Source organism: Sardina pilchardus, chromosome 12 (genome assembly GCF_963854185.1).
Source record: "Sardina pilchardus chromosome 12, fSarPil1.1, whole genome shotgun sequence".
In the NCBI taxonomy this organism is placed as follows: domain Eukaryota; kingdom Metazoa; phylum Chordata; class Actinopteri; order Clupeiformes; family Clupeidae; genus Sardina; species Sardina pilchardus.
This window is the reverse complement of record NC_085005.1, coordinates 22,949,333-22,967,136: the sequence shown is the minus strand read 5'-3', so window position 1 is coordinate 22,967,136 and position 17,804 is coordinate 22,949,333. Positions and strand designations below refer to the sequence as shown.

Below are 17,804 nucleotides of genomic sequence, written 5' to 3'. Positions count from 1 at the left end.
CACACACACGCACGCACACACACACACACACACACACACACACACACACACACACACACACACACGTCCAACCCAGCGCCTACGATTCAGACTCACTCAAGCTCAAAGTAAATACGCACACACACATGCACACACACACACACATCCTACCCCAGCTAGCCCCTATGATTCAGACTCACTCAAGCTTTAGGGAAAACACAGACACACACACATGCGTGCACACACACACATTTAACCCTCGCCCCTTGCCACCTCTCCTTCTAATGGACACACACTAAAATGCCAAGCTGACCCCCAGGCCACATAGTTCTGGTACTTTCCTGCTAAAGACACACACACTCACACTCACACACACACACACACACACACACACACACACACACACACTCACACACACTCACACACACACACACACACGCACACACACACACACACACTGCCCTGCTGATGGATATTGCTTGTGAACAGTTGAGTCTCATAAATAAGACACATATCAGTGTCTGGGGAAATCACGGTGTTCACGCAGACACACACACAGTCACACACACACACACACACACACACACACACACACACACACACACACACACACACACACACACACACACACACACACACACACACACATAAAAATGTCATAATGACGTACATGAGACACACATCAGTTTCAAGCGAAATTATGGGGTTCTCATTCTCTCTTTCTCTCTCTCTCTCTCTCCCTCTCTCACTCTCTCTCTCACACACACACACACACCCTCAAAAAGAATGCCCTAACCTCTCTCTTTCCCTCCCTCCCTCCCTCCCTGCCGGACACACCCACAGCGGGGCGACGTGATCGACATCATCAGTAAGCCGCCCATGGGCACGTGGATGGGCCTGCTCAACAACAAGGTGGGCACGTTCAAGTTCATCTACGTGGACGTGCTGTCCGAGGAGCAGGACAAGCCCAAACGCTCCATCCGAAGGAAGAGCCGCAGGAAGAGCAGGCCGCCCAAACCGGCCTCCGTCGAGGAGCTGCTCGAGAGGATCAGCCTCAAGGTACGTGCGCACACACACACACACTCTCTCTCTTACACCAATACCCGCACGCAGATACACGCACTCACATATTTTTGATGGATCAACCTCAAGGTACGCGCACAGATATATACACACACACACACACAAATCCTGTAAAGATATGTGAGTGTGTGTATCTGTGTGCGGGTATGAGGTGTGACATACTTTTACACCAGCACTCATATGCATAGCTATCACACCTACTGTATACACACAAATGCACACATAGTACACACATGTACTGTATACAGAACACAGAGGGACACGTCTGGATGGGTGTTAATTACTTATTGTGTGTGTGTGTGTGTGTAGGAGCTCATGCCTACGTTCCTGTTTAACGGCTACGAGGATCTGGACACGTTTAAGCTCCTGGAGGAAGAAGACCTGGACGAGCTCAACATCAAAGATCCCCAACAAAGAGCTGTTCTGCTCACTGCTGTGGAGCTGCTCCAAGAGTATGACAGTAAGTACACACACACACACACACACACACACACACACGCACACACCCACACACACACACACACACACACACACACACAAACAAAACACCCATATGAGTAGTATGTCTTTGCAAGCTGTCCTTGCAACCAGCGTACGTGCACACTCACACATGCACACACAGTGAATGTATGTGTTTATTTGTGTGGTGTCCATTTGCTTGTTTATTTGTTTGGTTACCTGAATCTGTGTGTGTGTGTGTGTGTGTGTGTGTGTGTTTAGGCAGCAGTGACGTGGAGCGCAGCACCCTGACGGGCTCCCAGGAGAAGCTGCTGTGCGAGGGCCCCGGCCTGGAGGGCGACTCGCCCCGCGACTCCGGCTGCTACGAGAGCACCGAGCACCTGGAGAACGGTAACCTGCTCTAGCCTCGCGTAGCCTAGCGACGGGCCAGACCCCTAGCGTCCATCCTAACATCGCCGCATCACCACCATCACCCCCACCCCCGTCCCATCGCCGGACTCGCTCGGCCTCCGCCTCACTCTCTGATAACAGCCAATCAGAAAGCAGCACTGTCACAACGCCGGAGCGATCGCACGCTGTCTCTCTGCCATATTTGGTGTCTTTTCTTAACACCCTCAACTTCCTGACCCCCCCCTTCCCTCACCCTTTTCTCTGTCATCCTCGCTTCCTAGAAACATCCCATAATACTGTAATCTCCACTACTGTCTGTAACACTAATGCGTTGTTGCCACTGAGAGCAGCCGAGCTGCACACCCTTCAACTGAAATGAGAAACAGGAACGAGAAAAACAGCTTTCTTTTCTTCCCATTCTCACCCCAACCACATCTCCTCTCCTATCTCTCCGAATGTGGACTGCTAACTCTGTCTCTGGTGTGTGCGTGTGTTTGTGTGTGTGTGTTGAGTGTGTGTGTGTGCGTGTATTTTGGTGTTTCTTGCACAGACTATTATGTGCCTAAAACTTCAAGTGGAATAGTATATTTGTAAAAGATGGAGTATTATGTTTCAAGTGTATCCTGTGTAGAGGCGCTCAAAGAAGCTGTATCAGTCTGGTTAAGATTTCAGATTTGTGATCAAGAGTTGTATATTTGTGATTTTAGCAATATGTTTTGGCTGCTTTTACGTGTGTGTGTGTGTGTGTGTGTGTGTGTGTGTGTGTGTGTGTGTGTGTGTCTATGTCTGTGTCTGTGTGTGTGTGTCTGTGTGCGCGAGTGTGTGTGTGTCTGTGTGCGCGAGTGTGTGTGTGTGTGTGTATTTTCTTTGCAGTTCCTGTGTGTTAGCATAACCTGCAAGTAACCTCTGCTTGGCATTTTATCAGTCGGACTGCGTGTGTGTGCGTGTGTGTGTGTGTGTGTGTGCGTGTGCGCGTGTGTGTATTTAACAGCTTAAAGACGTGCAATCTGCCTTTGTGGAGAATAAAGCCATCCTGTTCTTGACTGCATACTCGCCTCTTTGCTTTTCCTTCATCTTTCTTCCATCACTCCTTCTACTTCTCCACCCAGAGCTGAATACACTACTGTACCTTCTAACATACTGTAGCAAAGTCCAGCCTCAGAGAGTGGAAGTCCTGCCACATTTTGGTTCCAGCCTTTCACTTAATCAGCTGATTCTAATTAGCACAGTCATTAAAGAGGACATAGAGGGGATGGATCGAGTATTGCACTGTGTTCTCTGATGTTAAAGTAGTATTATATTCAACTTTGATTTATAAAAAAATTAACTCAATTGCAATTTTACAAGCCCAATTAAAACCTTATATTTAGGCTGGGTATTGAAATGTTCCTTTTGAACTTCAATGGCTTTGCAATATTTTACATCACAAGTAGATACAGTAGATAGATAGATTCAAGAGTAGGCTTTGTTCTAATTCGCCCATTTTTTAATGGCAATTTCGAAGTTCAAGATTTTCATATTAAGGAGGGCACGACCATGGCTTATGTTCATGATAGTCATCTGGTTATGCACAACCTCTCCTAATTCATCAAAACCAAGACAAAAATAGTTTCCATTCTATGTCACCTTTAAGCCAGGTAGATCAGCTAATTAGTGAAATCACTTGTGCTAAGAGCGCAGGTAGAACCAATACATGGTGGACCTTTTTCTTTCTGAAGCTGGTCTTTTACATCTCTACATAGCATTGTGTACTTCCTGCTTTTTAATGACCCTCAGCCTATCACACACTCTGTTTCTTGAGGAGCATAACCAATCACGTGCTTTGTGTCATAATAAACTGACCTTTTGTTAACCAGTGTCTCCACACTTAACTTTCTTTCATCTCACATATTAATCCACTGGTCGTTAACACTCATTCATGTCATTCTGAACCACTTACTCGCATCTGACATGCACACACACACACACACACACACACACACACACACACACACACACACACACACACACACACAGACATGCGCACAAAACCAAAAACAAATATACAATCAGAGCGGAGCACACGTGCTGTTGACCCCAACAACAGCAGTCACATAAGTGTCGTAGAATCCAAAATGACAGGCAAATAAATTGTAACCTTTCAACATGCACATGATTTAGAGACATCAGGGCTTTGATTATGCTGTGGAAAACTAAAAACATGAAGCATGCTCACTCATATACCCACGCCAAGATCGCTACAGCCGGATTTGAATCTGTTGATATTATTCTAAAGGATGCCCTGAGATGTGGAAATATGTGGAGTTATTCTTTGGCAAAAGCAAGAATACAACGTTGGCCTTGAGTCTGAGTGTAAACCGAACAGTGATGGTGAGCTTAACAGAGCCATACAATATACGGCTACACCTTTATAAAGCTGTCCAGCGCAGTGGGAGGCCATAGACTCCCAACACAATACACAGCTCGAAAACATACTACTGCGAGATCATGGGAGGAATCTTAGCTGTAGTCTTATTTGTTATTGAACTGTACAAAAACAGATATCTAAAGTATGACTCCTGAACCCTACTCTTGACGACTGTATGTTTTTTTCTACGCTCCTCTTCGGCAAAAAACTGAAGCGAAATGAAAATCGAGCAGAAGAACAGTACGTAGCAAAGATTCTAGAACAGAGCTCTGTTCTAGAATCTTTGGTACGTAGACAGCGGAAGCCATGCTAACGACTGCTTTACCGACACTTTTGGAGTATTGTTTTATAAAGTGGAAACATGATTGTTGTAAAACACACTTCACATGTTCTTGAGATGTCTCGGCAGAGAAAGAGGGAGATTAAGCTCATGAGATGCTAGAGGTATTAGTAGATGATACAGGCCTAATATCAGTAGGATAGCTGTTTGAACACCGGTATCTATATTTGTAAATGGTAGGCACCTAATATCCGTAGCTGTTTGAACACCGGTATCTATATTTGTAAACGGTACAGTAAGCACCTAATATCCGTAGCTGTTTGAACACTGTCTGGTACTTTTCGAGCATTTGGACTGTGTTCCGTTCCTTCCTCTGACAGTAACCAATCAAAACGGTTCAGGCTAGCTTCCGGATAGTGACATGGTAAGTTACTGACACCCAAAGTCTAAAAAACACACATACACACTCTCTCACATATATACACACTCTCTTCCACATACACATAATCCAGTTGCAACCCATCTGCCTCTCTAATCAACCACATTCTAACCAAGACCAGACCACTCACACTGTCATTTGTTTCCTCTCATCTCTCAATATACATATTCAGAGCAAGAGGGCACATCCATCATGACTGACTATGATTATGAATTGGTTATTTTCTTGACAAATATTATTGCACAGCTGCCATTGTACAGTATTAATTGTTCTGCTGCAAGTCTTACGGCTAAGGAGGCTGGGGATGGAGAAAATGTCATTTCATGTTGTGGAAGTTTGGAGTGTGACTTTTTATCAAAGTTTTTATAATTTGTAGTCTCGCTTCAAACTTCCACCACATCAAAAAGAACATACAGTAGTTGAAGATGATTTTCCATTTTCTCCCGGCCATGATTACAGTATAAATACCATGGCAGCTATACCCTCAATTGTAACGTCAGTTACACGACTGATTCTCCCCAGTAATCATGTGTCATGTTCTTCACTGTGCAAAATCATGATGGACAAAGATTATAGCCCCTGTAAGATGGTGTACTTTGATTCATTGTAAGGAAAAAGATTTCTTGAGAAACATTCGAGTCTCTCTCCGTCTCTACAGGAAAGATCCGGAAGGCTTCGCGTTTGCGGAACTCGGGCGCGGAGCTGGGCGCCGCCGACTACCCCACGCTGCCGCTCACCCGCTCCACCGAGGCCCTCCAGCAGGAGCGCGCCCGCAAGCACCCCGTCGCGGCCGCCAAGCACTTCCTGTTGCACCCGCCAATCAAAGCCCTGCGAGGGCTGGGGCGGGGCGTGCGGGGGGCCCGGCGCTGCAGGGTCCTAATGCCCGCCAGCCGCAGCTGCGAGATGCTGGACGTGCCACTGGAGGCCACCACCGGGGGCGCCGCGACCCGGAAGAGGTCGCAGTCCGTGGGAGACCTGCTGTGGGAGCAGAGCTTCGACCAGCAGCAGAAGCCCCAGAGGGGCCCTCCGCTGCCTGCCCAGGGGCCCGGGGCCAAAGAGTGGAAGGACCGGAGGGAGGCGGAGAGGAAGAAGAGGGAGGAGGAAGGTGGGGTGATGCCCGCTGCCGTGCCCGCTCTTCCACCCAGGCCTGGCGCGGTCGCTGCCACGTCTCCCAGCTCTGCGCCAGTGTCTCACAATACACCATTGTCTCCATTCCGTAAGAGTCCTCCGGTTTCCCATGATGCCTCTGTGGCGTCGCCCGTCGGCTCCCCGCTCACATCCCCTCCCACCTCCCCCCCGCTGTGGACTCTGCCCAAGAAGGCCCCCGTGCCCCCTCCCGTACCCGTCAAGAAGTCCAAGGAGCGACTGCCCAACGGCCTGCGCCCACCGCCCCCTCCATCCCAGCTCCTGCCTTCCCTGCCCATCAAAACCTGCCCCAGCCCCCCCGAGGGGAACCCTTCTACCCCCACCACGCTCTCCCCTGTGTCCCTGAGCCTCTCTCCAGGGGAGGCCGAGTCCGAGCCGGATACCCCGCCGTCGGTGCCCCCTCCCTGGCTGTCGGACCTGCCCGAGTCGGCCTGCCCACAGATCCATGGCTCAAGGCCGGTGATGGCGCCGATGGCGCTCAGGCGGGTGTCCAAGATGGCCGACCTAGAGACTCTTCTGGAGGAGAGGCTGGTGGCAGAGGGCATCGACCTCACCGAAGAGCCTTACTCCGATAAGGTGAGATGCAGTGCCTCAGAGGGCATGGTAATTCAATCAATTTAAACACAATTATATTAAAACATTGATAGGAGTATTTCTGTACATGAATGAAGCCTAATCGTAATTGTCAATGAAGACTTCCATTGAATATTCTTCCATTGAATATATTTTTTTGTCTTGAACAAAGAAAACTAGCTTGGAATGTGTTGGTGAATGTTTAGCTGTTTTATCCATGTTGAAGAAACGTGTTTGTGCTACAAAAGTACCACACAAAAGTTACTCTGATACGTTCATTTGTTTTCCAGTGTAGTTCATTTCACTTAGCATAGTGCAAACACCATTACAGGAACACACCAACTTTTTACACCAGTTGCTAGCCAATAGCTAAAAGGGAGCTATAGGCTAACTGGTCTAACCCAGTTCCAGTTAATTATGCTAAGCTAGCCTAACAGTGTCAAAGTGTGGTGTCTGAAAATAGACAGATATGAATGTTTCACTTCACTTCTTTTTTTTCTCTGTTTGTCTTTCTCTGTATCTTATCCAAATGCATCATGTGTACAATATTCATCTAGATAGATATAAACAAAACAAAGTGACACAATAACTCAAAACCATTCTACTACCAGTTATGCTAACAACGCTGACAGCTGAGCACAGTGCTTAACCATACAAACATAATATTATTGTAATAGTATAATACCATAATAAATATAATGCAGTGGGCAAATTAATCAGCTAAACGCTAAATGATCGAATACTATCAGTGCTAACTTGTGTGAGTCCGTGTGTGTGTGTGTGTGTGTGTCAGCATGGGAGGTGTGGTGTGCCGGTTTTGCTGGTGCAGAGGTACAGTGAGGAGCTACAGCGCCCCCTGCAGATCGTCTTCTCCACACTGGACGTCGTCCGCGTCAAACAGCTGCGCAAGGAGCACCGCATGGCCGTGAGTCCCACCCTCGACTGCCTCACACAACTCAATTCACAGCAGCTGTTGTCAACTCACTCACTAGCAGCCGCAAACAACTCACTCACTAGCAGCCGCAAACAACTCACTCACAACCTATAAACAACTCACTCACGAGCTACAAACAACTCACTCACAAGCTACAAACAACTCATCCACGACAAGCCGCGAACAATTCACTCTCGAGCTACAAACAACTCACTCATGACAAGCCACAAACAACTCACTCATGAGCTACATTACAAACAACTCACTAATGAGCCACAAACAACTCACTGATAAGCTACAAACAACTCACTGACAAGCTACAAACAACTCACTGACAAGCTACAAACAACTCACTCATGAGCTACAAACAACTCACTGGCAAGCTACAAACAACTTACTCCTGAGCCACAAACAACTCACTCACTAGCAGCCACAAACAACTCACTATTAGCTCTAAGCTCCAAATTACCCCTCATCCATAGTGGGTGTTAGCGGACATCACTCGCATGTGATCTCCGCTATTGGCATCCCAGGACCTCTTTACTCTTTACTCACTTCAAGCAATCCAATGGGCAAGCTAGTGAAACATAAATACAAACAGTTCTATCATTCGCCCCAAGTGATTCTCTCATTCACCATACGCAATTAATCAAAAATTATTTATTCTCTCAAAACAAGCAGTTCAGCACAAACATTTCACTTTCTCACTTCAATTTATTCATCCCTCAACGACTCACACGTACCATTAGTTATTCACCACAAACGACTCATTCTTACCCTAAATAATTCACCACAAGCGATTGACTCTTACCATAAGTAATTCATTACAGAGAATTCCGTCTTCTAAGTAATTCATCCCAAATGATTGACTCCTTCCCTCTCGCTCTCCTCCTCTCTCCTCAGATCCCGTCGGGCGGACAAACAGACGCCTGCCGCAAGCCCACGTCCCCGTGCCGCTCGGCCTCCCTCTCCGTCTCCGATTGGCTGGTGTCCATCGGCCTGCCCATGTACGCGGCGCCCCTGGCCTCGGCGGGCTGCGATTCGCTGGCCGCCGTGCGCGCCCTCTCCGAGGTGCGGCTGCGCCAGGCTGGCGTGAGCCAGGACGCCCACGTGCGCTGGCTCCTGCACGAGGCCCGCCTGCTGGCCTCGTAGCCTGCGACTGGCGCGACTGGCGCGTCTGCGTGTCTGCGTCTGCGCTCGTCCATGCAGCTCCAGTCCAGATCAGGGCGACGAAACGGGGCGGGATCTCTCCAGCCGCCTGCCCGCGTCTCTGTCCATCTGTCCAGTCCGTTCTGTGTTCTTCCCCAAAGTGCTCGGTGACTCCTGCCCAAACGTCTCCTCATGACATGACCCACCTCTGCTACCGCACATCTGCATCAGTGCATCTGCTGTGATGCGTCTGCATCCCAACAACGTCCACTCTGCACCTCAGGCTATATCTGGCCCAGTGCCCTTTAGGACACGGGTAGCACAACACAGAGTGACCCCCACCCCCCACAGTCCTCCAGACTAAAGGAACAAGGTCCTCTTGCCCTCTCTCTGTCTCCGTCTGTCATTTTTTATCAGTCATCCTGACTGTAAAGGTAGCCGTCTGCAGTTTCACACAAACATCACGGTAGCTTCTTCCATATAGGTATGTTGTTCATGTGTAGCTATAGTGGAGGCAGACATTCCAATGGGTGACTGATCAGAGTCATCTTTGCAACCGGATTGTGTGACCACACGTCACGCTATAAATCTCTGCACATCAGGCCTGCAAAAGCCCACATGATGAGCACAAACAAAGGCATCAGAGGTCAGAGGTCACGGACCCAGTCACCTCAGCAGACTCTCTATCTCTCCTCTTTCATGCTCAGACTGCCAAGTGAATACCTTTTTACTCTTCTACTATGTTTCCTCTCCCTCTCTCCCTCTCTCTCTCTCTCTCTCTCTCTCTCTCTCTCTGTCTCTCTCTCTGTCTCTTCCTGCTTGATTGTCATCTGTTTGCCAAGGACAAATCAGTGGCCTTGACACTGAGAGGACATTGACCTTTGACCCGGAAGCACTGCCGTTTGAGTAAGCAGCCCATCTTCTGTCCTTTCAAAGGGTTGTATGGTGCCCACGCACTGCTGTCCCTCACTGCAACAGCAGCCTTTTTCAAAAGAAGGAAACTCATACACTCTCTTCTTCCATGGAGTGGGTGGGGGAGGTAAAGGGGAAGGGGGGGGGGGGGTTGAAGGACAGGATGTAAAATCATTGTGATCTGTTCCGTCAGAGCTCAGATATGGTTGAATATGACGTCTTGAGTCTGGGTGAGATCCGTTTTGGAGTCGCTGGTGCATCACTGGGGGGAGCCAGTGCCAATGGATTGTGGGACTCAAAACACTCTGCCATCAACTAAGTGTGTGTGCGTGTGTGTGTGTGTGTGTGGGTGTGTGTGTGTGTGTGTGGAGGTTAGTCAGGGCATGGCTGCCTAAGAAGACAACATTATTCTCATATCAGCATTCAATAGCATTGTGTTTATTTAAAGGAAATAGTGTTCTATGCCTTTATTTCAGGGTCTTGTGTATGGTGTGTGTATGATTGTGTGTGTGTGTGTGTGTGTGTGTGTGTGCCAGAGGTTGACATATAGCCATTTCATAAGCTTCTTCCTGTTGTCTGGAAGTGCCAAATTTTACCGCTTTCTTGAGGATATAATCTAATCTACTCTAATCTGAACTAATGGAAGATAATCAACTATTCTTTAATATAATCCAGTCTAACACTTTCCTGTGACTAACGGCTCAACACTTCCTCTCACTGGTCAGATTATAGTGCCTCCATTGCAGCAGTGTGCTTGCTCTGTAGCTTCCTTGTCATTATATCAGTATCAGTATAAACACTGCGACATGAGCATTTGAGCATTGTAAACACACTCTGTCACACTTCCTGACAGTAATATTATTAGGGTTCCCAGGGATAGGTTGGATGCTAACGCACAGGCTGTATCTTTGTTTTGTGTGTGTGTGTGTGTGTATGTGTGTGTGTGTGTGTGCGTGTGTGTACATTGCATTCTGCTTAAACTCTATATTCCGCATCTGGTAGTGAGACTTTGTAAGGCTGAGGAATGTTTTGCTGGTTAAAGTAAAATGAAATGTAGTGAGGCGACATCCTTAACATCCACATTCTAGACAAAAACTAAAAAGCTTTAGATGTGGACTTCCTGTGTCACATCCACCAAGGATTAAGTTAATCAGTAGGATTATCACAAACAGAGTGTATAGATATACTGTAGATCAGAATTACATAGAGCACAAAGCCAATATCAATATCTAGCCCAACGTTTCAGCTACTGGGCAAAGGGCGCATGAGTAAGCTTAAGGTCACTGTCAGAATGTAGTTAAGCCTAAAGCGTTCAGCGTAAAGGCATCGACATGAGTGCGCCGCCACTTTCTGTCACTTGTTGAGCGCCCGAAATGTATTACTGATAAGTAGTCGAAAAACATCTGATTTTATTAAGCGGTGCCGACTGAATTGAATCTAATGTAATTGAACGTTGAAAACGGTGCCAATGTGTGAATGCCCTTAAGAGTGCTCTTGTTGCCATGGACACACAAGAGGTCAGGCAGTTCTGGGGGTGGCGATGTGGGGGGTAGTGCCAGGTTTGGGCCATACGAAACCAGTGCCAGAAGCCCATTCAGGGTTTCAAGTCTCCAAGCTGAAGTAAAGCACAGAAGTCTTACCCGAGTGCACAATCTTGTGTGGTGTGTGATTGACAGCTGAAGTGACCATTATCTAATACAGACTGAGATATTAGTGTGTTTACACAGGGGCGTGGACCAGAACACACAAGCAGACATCTGTGTCCATAGTTTAATGCACACACAGTTTTACGAAACAAAAACATTCTTGGTTGTATCTGTGTCTGTATGTGTGTGAGAGATAGAGAGTGTGGGGCAATTGCTCTGTCGCTAGTTTGGAGTTTAACACGGTTTTAAACTCCAACTCCCAACTCAAACTCCAGTTTAAAACCGTGTTAAACTCCAAGCTGGCGACAGAGCAATTGCCCCTGTGTGTTTGTGTGTGTGTGTGTGTGTGTGTGTGTGTGTGTGTGTGTGTGTGCACACAAGAATGAAGCGAGGGGTTTTCAATCCAGTCCCCTTTCAATGATCAATCAAATATCAGATAGTTCTAAAAAAAAAAAGTGAAAAAAAAAAAGATTTTTTTTTATTTGTAATAAAAAGATACTGTTACTGTAAAATGCACTTTAGCAATGAATCAATTTTTTTATTGTTTTATATATAAATGAATAAAAGCTCAATTGGCATGAGAATTTGTAGCCCTTTGAAAAACCATTCATTCTGTGTCAGTTTAAGAAAGGAGATCTACTAGGACGTCAAACTGTTCCTCAGCACAGAAAAGAACATCTCAGTTCCGAATGCCAAGCCCAGGATGTACAAATTTGCAATTCTGTCTTTAATTAACAATTTTCCCCATTAAGGCGAGACACTACAGGTGAAAACATCGTTTTTTTTAGCATCAGTCAATTTCGAGATTTTGTGCTAGTTTGCTACCTTAGCATGTATTCTACCACCCTACTACAACAACAAAGTCCGATTTGCACATTTAAGTGTGTATTTCATGACATTTTGTCTACTCGCGCCTATATATTTCTCCTAATTTTACCAAAAGTTCCCATTCTAAAGTGTCATGTACTACCGTGACCGTGATCCAAATCATATCGTGTCTGATACCGTTGGAAAGCCCTGTGTCTTCTACAAGACGCTATGCTATCCAAATATGGGCATTTCCTTTGTATTAGCAACCAATCGCGAAAGTTCAAAGACGAGTCTAAGCTGAGAACGCATTTCATTGGCTGTGTTTCAAGGCTGTTTTCTCAAAACGAGTTTTTCCCCACACGCCATGCAAAGGATCTCCACTTCTGCAGCACCTACATACACCAAACTTTCCAGTCTTATTCCTAACTATATTTGGAAGATATTTACAGAGGGATTTGTTGATATAGCATTCTTGGCATGATTTACATGACTTTTTATGCCTAAAAATAGGGCGAAAATCCACTTTTTAAGCCAATTGGCAGTATTTTCTGATTTACTGGAAAACAAAAGAAGATATTCATAATCCCCTCTGTAAATGTTTTTTTATTTGATATATGAACACAACAAAAAAAATATTTTCAACCTGGCTTTTTCCAATGGTCAGATCCTTCGCATCAAAATATATGCAAATTAGCACATATTTAATGAGATATAGCCTAATTAGCATATTTAAACATTACATTAAAGAAAACTTGCAATACATTTCTTTCTCCTATTTATGTGAGTATTCAACTGGTAAAGTTTCATGAAGATATCTTTAAGTTTAAAATTTTCCCCTATTCACCTGTAGTGTCTCGCCTTAATTACTTTAACAATATGTTGTCTCATTCCCCATCTCTAAAGCATAATTACATATATGACATGATTAACATATGTTGCACACTCTGTGTATGTGATTGATATTTAAATAACTTATTTGCTTCTCATATCAATTGTAATTAGTAGTTGTACTATACATAAAAAAAACAGCAATACCATTTTTGCATATGGCAGGTGTGAAACTACAGTATCTATGTAAAATACCTGTGTAAATATAATTTTACCTGCTTTCAACTTGCTGATGTCCCTGACCTTTCTTTTTTTTTGCTTGTGTATTGAAACAAACAACAAAAAATGTTTTGAAAAATAATTGTCACTCTGACTATAATAAAAAAAAAACCTTTTTCTTGGCTATGCTGCTTACTGGTCATATCTTGAGATCTTAAGAGAAGGGGAGTGTGTGTGTGTAGAAGGAATGATAATGAGTGTTTCAGCAGACAAAAGAAGGTTCTCCGCACTTCTGCAGTTAAGCAGCGATCTGGTGCAACCAGACCAGGACAGATCGCGTGAGAGAGGGAGATGGACACTGGTGCAACCAGACCAGGACAGATCGCGTGAGAGAGGGAGATGGACACTGGTGCAACCCAGGACTCTGATGAAGATGTTTGTACATCGAAACGTTAGTCAATGGTGTTTTGCATCACCTAAATAAATACTAAAGAAGCAGCTGAGTTGCACCGGTTTCCCTCTTCCTCCCAATAATTAGCGTTGTTTGCCTTTGATCCAAACAATTATTTTTTGTATACCGTTATTATTTACAGTGAAAATAAAGTACATTCTAAGATCATCCTTTTTTGCTAAAGACATTACATTGACATTATTCTCATTAGATGGTTGCGTCACTCTCTGAAAGTCACTTAGGTAACTTCTGCAGTTCCAAATGCTTCCAGTAGAGGGCTGCAAACTAGTATTGCAGATTCAAGATGGCTTGCAATTGTCCCATGGGAAGTTTGTCTTATATAAAGACAAGACTTATATACTCCATTTTTTTTTTTTTTTTTTAAAAACTCAATTTGCGCCTACATCCATCAGACCTATGAATGATTGAACACCAGTTTCTTAAATCCCACATCTCTCAACACACTTTAAATTATGTATAGCTTAATGAGACTGCTTACTGCTAATTGGCTCCACATGGCATGTGTGTGTGTGTGTGTGTGGTGGTGGTGGGGACCTGGACACACACACTGATGCGTTACATGTAAGATCCAAACAGAAAAACAAAGCTCTTTAAAAATGTAATTGAATTGATAAAGACTTGCAGCATGAACAAGTGTATGAAGGTGAACAGAGATCCGAGGCAGAGAACTGCTTTGATGAAGGCCAGCTTGGCTGAAACGCATAAGCATGTTTAAGTAGTCTTAAATAAACGTTTTTATATGCATCATTTTTGAGTGCCTCGGATCTCTATTCTTTCTCTATATCTGGAATCCCTGCAGAAAAATATATTGCAATTAAAGTCCTGGATTAACGACTTTTGCATTCATTTCAAGGGAATCAAAGAGCTCAGTGGTCCACTCAGAATACCTGTGTTCATGGGAGATGGGATCTGATGGGGTATGGATTAGTGGCCATAGTGGAGAGTTTATGAGAACAGAGGCTGCAGGGTGAACTAAAGCCTAAAAAACAGCAGTCTGGTGCGGGTTTAAATATGTGCTCTGCTATGGTTAGTACTGAAACATCCCTTCCATTATTATCTTTAGAGATAATAGAGATAGACTAATTATTAGCGTCCTACCGATTCCCTCTTGACCTCGCACATACTGTAGTGGGTGCCTCTCATTCGTCTTTTATACATCCTCCATCCCTTCCTCGGTTCTCGTCCTCCCTTATCTACATAAAGAATGATGGGGTGGCAACAATGGGATAGTCTATCCAGTGTTAGTTATAGATCAGTGGGAATGAGCATCGAGGATCGCGGAGAGGTGTTGACAGGCACCCATATTAAACCCTTGTCGATGGAATGGATTGATTCTGTCCATGGATTTACTGTTTGTTTGTTTGCTTGTTTGTTTGTTTGTTTTTGTGTGCTGTGTTGAGTTTCTGGTTTAGTTCCTGGAGTGCCGAACTTAAATTGAAACAAGTCCTCAACGTCCTCAGTTGAACTTGTTGGAGTGGCGCCGTGTTATTGTCTTTTCCAGGAGTCACAATGTCTGCCCATTTCTTAATATAAGTTTATATGACTTCTGTGTATTTGATCAAATCAGACATATGGAAAATGTCCTAGATATGTCTGTGTGCCAATAGCATCCAATTAGTGCCGTGGCGGGTATTTGGATTTTGTTATTCCTGCTTGTGTGCCTGAGTGCTACGGAAGTGTTTTCACTCAGCCTGATGGCAGAGGAAGCCGTAGTGATAAGGATTATCCTCCAGGCCATTGTCTATCTCTCTTTTTTTTCTCTCTTTCTCTTACTCCATCTCATTGTCTATCTCTCTTCCCCTCTCTCGCGCTGTCTCTCTTTGGCCTTCTCTCTGTCTCTTTCTCTCCGTATCTCTCCCTCTCTCTGTCTCTTTCACTCAATTTAATTCGATTCAATTCAGTCACTTTATTAGCATGACTGTATGGGAACACTCTCTCTGTACCATTCTTTCTCTTTCTCTCACTCTCTCTCTCTGAGTCTCTGTATCTCTCTCGCTCCCTCTTTCACTTCCTCTTTCTGTATCTCACTCTCTCTCTCTCGGAGATAGTTACTCCTCTCCACTGTGTTGCTGGGTAAATATTTGATCAACTGCTTCCTGGGCATTAATCCTGCAGTCAGGATTGGCAGTGTGGACAAAACGGTGTGTGAAGCTTCTAGTGGCTCTGGTAGGCTATTAACCAGTGCTTGAACAAACATCATATATGTTTTTTGACATTTTAAAACTGTGTTGTTGTAGGTAAGGACGTTATTTGTTTTGACACCTATGGATTTATAGTCATGTGAAGGCAAAAAAACACCCAGATTGTGGACTGAGTAGGCTTGGGTTGAAACAATAACTTCACCAGAGGGTGTTGAATTGAGGATCTTTCACTTAACCCTTGTAAGCACTAACGGTCCTGTGATGACAATGTTGTTTATATATCTATGAATTCAAGTAGCCTAACCTTTAATAGTTAATATGAATTTGTACAGTGTTACTCTGAAATAATTTGCATTAAAAAAAGAACACTTCACATTGTGACAAAAGCTTTTACAGCACAGCACAGCCAAAAAGACTAAGGCAAATCTGTAGACTGCTGAAATTAACTTGCTACTTTTAGATTACATTTTTGTTCCTTAGGTCTGCAAACTTATCTCAATTGCACCTTTGCATCAAAAATGGTTCTATTTCATGCTATGGCACCCCTAGGTGTTTATTTATTTATTTATTTTAATCATTTTGAAGGATTTATCAAAGGAACCCCTAAGGCTGTATGGTTCCATGCAGCACCCCAAGGTCCTTTCTTAAGAGTGCAGACACACACACACACACACACACACACACACACACACACACACACACACACATACATACACACACACACACACACACACACACACACACACACACACACACACACCCAAGCTCCTATTTGCACTATATTGCATGTCAATAGACTGATTGATTTGTAAAGAAAATTAACACAACATGTAATGGGCCATCAAGTGCTCATGTATTGAATGTATTTCCCCTTTGTTATGTGTAAACGTAAACATACAATGCACACACACACACACACACACACACACACACACATGGTCATGACGTTTAGAGTAAAGGATGACACCACACACACACACACACACTTAGTAATTCATTGTCAAAACAAAGGCTGATGCCTCAACGTCTTTGAACCTCCCGTGTAACACATGTCGTCATTGAGAAGATGTCTCTTTCAGAGAACACAGTGGAAAACTCCATTCTGCTCCATTCACTTTCCGTCATTATCTCATTTTTGACAAAAGTGGCTTTTAGAGGCTTTTGCATCTGAACTCTTCATATATTACACAAGTAGGCTATGGCTCCATAGAATAATCCAGGTGCTACAATGCAATGTCTGTATTGAGTACATCATGAAGAAATAATAATAATAATAATAATAATAATAACAATAAAAACACTCTTACAAACATGCCAAACTATCAAGCAGCTGAAATTCAATATTGAGCAATACGGAATAACGTTTCATTCTAAAAACTCCAGCAATGGATGTCCTCAGTTCCCAAACATTTACAGACTGTTGAAGTGAGTTGAAGCAACATAGGGGGAAATCATATCCCTGTCATGGCTGTTTAGAGACATGTTGTTGGCATAAAATTAAAGAATGAACATGCGATTAAAAAAATAAAATAAAATGTCTCTGTTTTCAATTGTTGATATATTCAACATTATAGCATTCAACATTTTTAACTGACATTTTACGCAGCATCCTAACTATTTGGGATGTAAACATGTTTGTGTTAAAGATGCAGAGGGATCTGATATTTTCTTTGATATGAGTTTCTCTTGAGCTCAAACATGTCTGGATTCAAGATCGAACCCTGCTCATGATTGACGTGTGTGTGTGTGTGTGTGTGTGTGTGTGTGTGCGTGTGTGTGTGGCTGAGGAGGGGGGTGTCTGTGTGTGTGCGTGTGTGTGTGTGTGTGTGTGTGTGTGTGTGTGTGTGTCTGTGTGTCTGTGTGTTTCTCTCTCTGTGTGTGTGTGTGTGTGTGTGTGTGTGTGTGTGTGTGTGTGTCTGTGTGTGTCTCTGTGTGTG

General features: G+C 44.4%; 1 protein-coding gene across 5 annotated transcripts in view; it reads left to right on the top strand.

The window, feature by feature from the left end:
• The window catches only part of sash1a (SAM and SH3 domain containing 1a), a 195,417-nt gene extending 185,537 nt beyond the window's left edge, over positions 1-9,880 (top strand). For all 5 annotated transcript variants that reach the window (XM_062550494.1, XM_062550493.1, XM_062550492.1 and 2 more), the window contains 6 exons: positions 823-1,038; positions 1,372-1,522; positions 1,783-1,911; positions 5,696-6,759; positions 7,550-7,681; positions 8,594-9,880. In XM_062550494.1, coding sequence (XP_062406478.1) covers positions 823-1,038; positions 1,372-1,522; positions 1,783-1,911; positions 5,696-6,759; positions 7,550-7,681; positions 8,594-8,842 — 1,941 coding nt within the window. In that variant the 3' untranslated portion in view covers positions 8,843-9,880. The remainder of the gene's footprint in view (positions 1-822; positions 1,039-1,371; positions 1,523-1,782; positions 1,912-5,695; positions 6,760-7,549; positions 7,682-8,593) is intronic.
• Positions 9,881-17,804: the final 7,924 nt, after the last annotated feature.